This window comes from Penaeus chinensis, chromosome 39 (assembly GCF_019202785.1).
Source record: "Penaeus chinensis breed Huanghai No. 1 chromosome 39, ASM1920278v2, whole genome shotgun sequence".
NCBI classification, from domain to species: Eukaryota; Metazoa; Arthropoda; class Malacostraca; order Decapoda; family Penaeidae; genus Penaeus; species Penaeus chinensis.
Genome location: NC_061857.1, coordinates 21,105,793 through 21,113,292, shown reverse-complemented (window position 1 = coordinate 21,113,292; position 7,500 = coordinate 21,105,793). Strand labels below are relative to the sequence as shown.

The 7,500-nt window shown below is 34.1% G+C and overlaps 1 protein-coding gene across 4 annotated transcripts in view; it reads left to right on the top strand.

Moving 5' to 3' along the window:
* LOC125046852 (cytoplasmic FMR1-interacting protein-like) overlaps window positions 1-7,500 on the top strand; it is a 48,809-nt gene that overhangs the window by 12,005 nt on the left and 29,304 nt on the right. For 3 of the 4 annotated variants that reach the window (XM_047644847.1, XM_047644846.1, XM_047644849.1), the window contains 8 exons: window positions 3,238-3,454; window positions 3,762-3,941; window positions 4,074-4,255; window positions 4,627-4,772; window positions 4,989-5,173; window positions 5,372-5,575; window positions 5,979-6,173; window positions 6,655-6,869. In XM_047644847.1, coding sequence (XP_047500803.1) covers window positions 3,238-3,454; window positions 3,762-3,941; window positions 4,074-4,255; window positions 4,627-4,772; window positions 4,989-5,173; window positions 5,372-5,575; window positions 5,979-6,173; window positions 6,655-6,869 — 1,524 coding nt within the window. Of the gene's footprint in view, window positions 1-589; window positions 795-3,237; window positions 3,455-3,761; window positions 3,942-4,073; window positions 4,256-4,626; window positions 4,773-4,988; window positions 5,174-5,371; window positions 5,576-5,978; window positions 6,174-6,654; window positions 6,870-7,500 lie in introns of those variants that run through there. The other variant, XM_047644848.1, reaches the window with a different exon arrangement.

Below are 7,500 nucleotides of genomic sequence, written 5' to 3'. Positions count from 1 at the left end.
TGTCAGTGGGTACAGTGCAGAAGCAGGTTAGGCTTGCAAGATTGAATTTTAGTGTATATAAGATATTATACAATACTGTACTAAAAGTACCTAGTGTGTGTTTTTATATGTAGCTGTCTTAAGATCTTAACTGCACAAGGAGATTTCTATAGAAACTTTGCCCAATGGAGGACTATCTTTTTTATTGCTGTTTTTTTTCTCTCTTTCTTTCTTTCTTTCTTCCTTTCTTTCTTTTTTACTTTAGCATGACTTGCAGTGAAATACCTTAATTAATGATTAGCTGTGACATATGTACAGGCATTGCTAGATAAGTACTGTGATTGTAGATTTGTAATTTATTCCAAAATCGGTTGCAGTTCAGCCACGTAATTTTCATCATATGCCTCTTGTGGCTTTAGCTTTTAAAGCCTTTAGTAAGTGTAGTTGAGATTAAATGCACAGCCTTTTCTGTACTATGCAAGGGAATAAGGAAAATAAATGGAGAGGGTGAGAGAGTGAGTGAGTCTGCTCATTTTTTTATGGTTATTATCATTATTATCTTGATTGTGTGTCCACGTAGAAAGTCTCAAAAGACTGTGTTCCCTGAGAGTAGCATGCATTCCACTCTTGAGGCAAAACTTGCACCAGTCACAACTGTAGATGACAGTCATGCTACATAAGCCTAAGTGATTCTTGAGTTCATGAACTTTCGCTGCCGCAAGTTCATCCCAACAAGTGTGTTTGTTGGACATGAAGAGAATGAAGAAGAGGGTGCGGCAAACTCTCACAAACTTCATGGCCAAGAACACAAGAAGGTTGGTCTTTTTTGAACTGCTTCCTTATTTATAAGCTCATGTTTCTAAAAAGTTGCACATTTATCAGCTGTTTTTCCATGCATATTTTTTCCCCCTTTTTCCCCCCTTTGTTTCTTTGGTTCTTTTTCAGTCTCTTTTTTCATGGGAGTCCAGAAATATTACAAGTCATATGACCAAAGTAAAACAGCTGATTGTCAGAAGTTGCTGTCATGAAATGATTTTCATCATGGCGTGATTCTGGTATGCAAGCAAATTGATAGAAAATGTACATTGTTTGTGAAATGAATTACAAGCCCCCCAAAACACAGTTTAGCTGTTGCACAGTGTGAAAAAAAGTCTTGTCATACTTATATTTTTGGCACTAAATCCTTTTTCTCAAACAAGAATATTGATTGTTAAAATAATACACATACAAAAAATTACCATTAAAGGAAAAGGTGTTCAACTTGTAGGACTGGGAAATGTCTCTTGAAAAGTTGGTTTCATAATACCCAGACCTGCAACACTGTTTGGGATCATAAGCAATTTTTATTTGTGTTTGTGTATTAATAGAACTGTATTTTTTTTGTTTGTTTGTTCTCTGAAAGGGAAAGATGATCAGTGACATCTGGTGGGAATGTTACAGCTGTTATATGTAGTAAAGTTATTTTGATGATATTAAAGTATTTCTATTTCTATATAAGAAATGAAGCATTGATCGAAGCTGGCTCTTTATTTGCTGCATCCAAAATTATAGATGAATATGTTTACTCTTGATTTTTTATTTAATGGTATCATTGCTTCTTATCAAACTTATCTTTATCTTTATCTTCTTTATTTATTTACTTTTCTGTTTATCATATTTTTTTTTCAGAATGTTCTTAATATGTTGAGTTTTGCAAGTACATTTAAATGTGGTTGTGAAATGTTCATAGGCTTTTAGTAGCACTGCTTTTTTTTTTTTTTTCTCTCCTTTTTTTTTTTCTTCAAGATTGAAATAACTCCTGGATATTTGTATTTTACTTATGGATTTCTTTATTTGCTTAGTTATTTGCTAGATAGTGTCTTCACTTTTTTTTTCTTCATTTGCTGATTATATTTCCTGCCTTTTATGCCATTGCAGTTATGATGCTTGTAACTGTTGTTGGGATGTATGCTTTTTTTTTTTTTTTTTTTTTTTTTTTTTTTTCTTTTTTTTTCTTCAACTTAAATTAATAAGTTCATACAGCTTTGCTAAAATCACAGACATTTTAGTCAGTATACCTCAGAGTTATATCTTCTGTTATATCTCATAATACCACTAGTGTGATGCTGGATTATCTCAATTGAGATGAGTAGCAGTTACCCCCAAATAGCAAGGTGCTCGGCTTGTCACGTGTATTTATAGTATGCGCAAGATGTGTAATTATTTTTATCATTCATGTATCTAGGTCCTGTGAATATCCTGAAGTAGGATTTTATGTCGAGACAAAAAAATGACTGAAGGTTTCATTTGGCAGAATTATCGTGGAAATTGACTCGTTCTTTGATTTTTTTGATTTTTTATTATTATTATTTTTTTATTATTATTATTACACAAGTTGACATTGGCTTTTTTTTTCATAGAATAATTTGGTAGTAGTATGCCATGATGAAGTTTGGCAATGAATTGACTCTCATTATAGATTTTCTCTTGTGAGATTTAAGTGTGAAGTCTGTAAGTGCACCAAATTTCCTGGATTTTCGTTATGAACTTACGTACACTACATTACATGTGATTTTTTTTTTTTTTTTTTTTTTTTTTTTACACTGTTTATATAGGCCAGATTAACCTCTTTATTCCTTTTTTAAGGTTCATTCCAGTGACATAAGGGCAACAATTTGGACTACTGGATGTACGTTATTTTCTGATTGGCTGGGGAAAAGTGAGAGTATTTTTTGTATGTTAGCCTTCCCTTCTTTGTGTAATTTAGGTCAGAGATATTTATAGTGCACCAGTGGTAAAAGGAGGAATTGCTGGTTGTACATGGTGTTTTACATGAAATTTGTTAAAGGAATGGAGAGGACACATGTATGCTTTGCATGCCTTGATTTTGATGATGCTTTTCATAGAAGATTCAGAATGACTTCATTCCTTCTACATTTCTTAGGATTGTGTATATTTTCATTATATAAGTAGTGGAACGGAATATCTTTCTGTAGGAATCTTCCGTCTACTGTTTGGAAGTGACTTAAAGAAGGAGTTACATAAAGGAATATAGCAGAAGTTATTGGTCAGTTGTATATTGGAGACTTGGAGGTAGAGTCATAAGGGATATGTGAAGCCATCATGATATTCACCACAAAAAATTTATAAACAGAAAGTACTACTTTAACCCCTTTTTATCCCCATGCCTGTTAAGAAATTGGTTGTGGGTGCATAGTCCGTAATTTCTATCTGTACCTCACTTGAAGAATTCCATTTCTCTCCCTTGTTCCCTATCAGCGTCGGGATGGCTGGCGAGCGCGTGACCATCACTGATGCCCTCAGCAATGTCGACGTCCTTGATGACCTGCCGCTGCCAGACCAGCAGCCGGTCATCGAGGCACAGGCATGTTCGGTTGTCTATACGGCCAACTTCGACACCAACTTCGAGGACCGTATGGCCTACGTGACGGGGGTGGCCAAGTACATGGAGGAAGCAGCTACCCATGCAGAATTGGTTTGTTGAGTAGTAATTATTCTGTAGATTTAATCAATATTGATATGTTAAGCTTATAAGGAAAGGAAAATATTCTGAACTGAGTGAAGTTACACACACACACACACACAAAAAAAAATTCACTGTTTTTGATATGGCATGTAGATGATTTTTGAGATCCATTGTAAGTTTAGGTGACTTAACCTATGTTAGGATTTGTCTTCTTTAAGTTTTTTTTTTTTTTTTTTAATGGATTAAATTTCTTGTCTTTCTTAATATTTAGAAAGATTGAGTTACCAGTGTATGAAATAGAGTTTTCCTGTTTCAGAATAAATTACTAGAAGAGGGTGAAAATCATGCTGTTATGCTGTACACTTGGCGGTGCTGTTCTCGTGCCATCCCCCAACCAAAGTCAAATGAGCAGCCGAATCGTGTGGAAATTTATGAGAAAACGGTGAAAGTCCTGTCGGATGAAGTAAAGAAGTTGACAAAGTTTATGAATTTCCAGGTAATCTCTTAATATATATGTGTGTGTGCATGTTTTTTTTTTTTTTTTTTTGACAGTTTAAGAAAAAACATTCATTCCACTCCACTGTTAATAAGATATTAAGCACAGTTAACAATCTTTTGCCATCAACAGAGGAAAGCCATTGATGTATTCTGCAACCAAATCAAGCGACTCTGTCACCAAGAGAAGCGAAAGGACTTTGTGTCTGAAGCCTATCTTCTCACCCTTGGCAAATTCATCAACATGTTTGCTGTCCTTGACGAATTGAAGAACATGAAGTCGAGTGTGAAGAATGACTACTCAACTTACAGAAGGTGAGACAGTATAGTTTTGTGGGCATCAGGGTATTCTGCTTAATGTTATTTATGGTATAAAAGAGGCTGAGATCCCTTTCTATTTGTTTTTATAATTGATAATTATTATTATTTTTTAGTGGATTGACAGAGTATTTGTGGTTATAATCAAATGTATAAAAAAATGGATATTGAGATGGATCTGGTGCTTTGATATGAATATTAGAGTACTGGATAGATTATTATTAAATTGTGAAAGTATGTTACTGTTAATAGAAGTACATTATCCACTTGTATTAAATAGACCTATAGTACTTTTAAGTGAATTGTATTACAATAAATTAATATGAGTAAAACAAATCATATTTAATGTTAAAATTATTTTTACACAGAGCTGCGCAGTTTCTCAAGGTGATGAGCGATACCCAGTCTCTACAGGAGTCACAGAATCTGTCAATGTTCCTGGCCACCCAGAACAAGATCAGGGACACTCTCAAGGAGAAGCTAACAGCAATTCCTTCATATGAGGATCTTCTGTGTAAGTGTTGGTTTAGATTCAATCATTTAATCATCCGAACTGGTTGAAAGATTCAGCCATTCTGATTACTATTTTTAATAAGTTGTTCTAAGGCAGTGATCAGTTTGTTTATCAGAATTACAGCAAGGAGAAAATCATAGATGAATAAACAAAGAATATTAGAATATTTTTTATATGCTTATTTTTTCTGAATATTTTTTTCTTATTTTCCTACAGGTGATGTTGTCAACATCTCGGTGCACATGTTTGAGAACCGCATGTACTTGACACCAAAAGAAAAGCAGATGCTGGTCAAGGTGATGGGATTCGGTCTCTTCCTCATTGACTCAGACATTTGTAACATCAATAAACTTGACCAGAAGAAGAAGATTAAGTTGGACAAGATTGATAAAATCTTTAAGGTAAATTTAAAGAGGTGCCAGTTGTTATTGTAGCTTTTGTCAGGAAGTTCTTTTTGATAGATGTTATAGCAGATGCAATAACTGCTGATATCTTCCATGAGGACATAAGTGTATTTCGTGGCATTGAAATAAATTTCTTTTGGAATAATTCACAATCAGCAAGAATTTCAAGCACCCTAATCAACATTTTCATTGCAGAACCTAGAGGTCGTTCCACTGTTTGGCGACATGCAGATTGCACCTTTCAATTACATCAAGAGGAGCAAGAACTTTGATGCCAAAATGTGGCCTCTATGCAGTGCATCAACCACAAGCCCACAGGCAGACCTGATGTGCCATTTACCACGCATTAGGGATGAACATATCAAGTATATCTCAGAGTTAGCAAGATACAGCAATGAGGTATGTATTTGTTGGGAAAAGAATTAGCAGGGAGATTAATGTAAGGATTATTGTAAATGTGATTAATTAAGGGATACACATAAAATATACCTGTGCTGGTGAGATGTAACAATGAGTTATGATTTTGATAACAGTGATGAGTTTTTCAGAAAAGAAGAAATACATGAAATAGATATCAATAATTCCAAAATTCAGGAAAGAGGTGTGCAGTCAGAGAAAAGGTTCATCAGTTAGAAATAATATAAAAGAGGCTAAACAGATACCAGAAGTAAAGTAATAATTGTTATAATAAAAATAGAAATGAATGTTCGATTCACTTTTTTTCTTTCTCTTTGTAAGATATAACCTTTGAAGATTTCTTTTGATTTATTACTTTACAACTGTACTCTCCATCTCGACAAAGGTCATCACAACATATAAGGAAACGGCACGTACGGATGCAGAGAACAAAGACATAGCAGACCTTGCCCTCCGTGGCCTCCAGCTCCTCAGTGAATGGACAAGTGTTGTCACGGAGCTTTATTCATGGAAGCTACTGCACCCCACTGACCACCACTCCAATAACCAGTGCCCAGCCGACGCAGAAGAATATGAAAGGGTTTGTTCAGATTTCTGTTTGTTTGGTGGTGGGGTGCCTTGTGGTTTCCACTTTTTTCTTCAATTCTTCTTTACTTTTCTGGGTTATGTAACATATACAGTTATTATTATTGTTTTTATATTGTCTTTTGTTTTGATTTTCCTTGTGTTTACATGTTATTGCTTTCTCAAAACTGTTCTTTTTTTGTATATAATTATGGTAATGGAGGTAATAACATTTGTGTTATATATATATATATATATATATATATATATATATATATATATATATATATATATATATATACACACACACAGGAATTATTTTCTCCATTCTCTTCATGGTTTACACATGTTGATATCCTCACCATTCCCTTTCTTTCTTTTTTCTTTCTTTCTTTCTTTTTTGTCTTTATTTGTGTTATGGTTATGAATTATTAAACTTATTTGTTTTTTAACTTCTTCATTCATAAATGACTTGTAACATTCAATTATGTTTCCAGGCTACACGATACAATTATACTGATGAAGAAAAGTTTGCCCTTATCGAAGTCATTGCAATGATTAAAGGCCTGCAAGTCTTAATGGCTCGCATGGAGACTGTATTCCTAGACTCAATACGACGCAACATCTACCAGGAGATGCAAGATTTCGTGCAGCTCACCCTAAGGGACCCCTTGCGTAAGGCCATCAAGAACAAGAAGGAACTCTTGAGGACGTAAGTTGTACCTCTGATGGAAGTTTGATGCAAGCAAAGATAAAGTTTTTTTGTTTCATGTAATGGTTATAGTGATGGTGGTGGTAATAAGGATTATGGTGGTGGTGTTGAAGAAAATGATGTGATTACTCCAATAGTCCCTCAGATCTCAGCCACTGTTCTTCTGCAAGTAAAAACTAAATAGAATTTTACCAATTTTTCTAAATGTAGTTTCAGTGCTGTTTATTTGACATTTTGTGGGTTTAGTACTCTGTGTCTTCTGGGGTGTATTTCTTGTTTAATCATTCAGAGTATTCTCCCCTTTTTTGCTGTATCATCAGAGTTTTTAATTCCTGCTGATCCATTTTTGGTTCTTTTTCTGCACCTCTGCTTTTCCAAGGCTTGCAAAAAGTCATGCAGTTGTTATCCCCAATTATAGAATTATAAATAATTGTCATAACCTTCAAACCAGACAGAAAATTAGCATATTCCTTCCTTCAAATTCTTCAGTATGATACTGATGGTAATGAAGATAATGATAATTATAATGATTATGTAGATAATAATGCTCACCATAATAATTATGAAGATGATAGCGATGATACTGTTGGTAATTATAATATTGATGCTTATGATATTGAAGGTAGTCTCC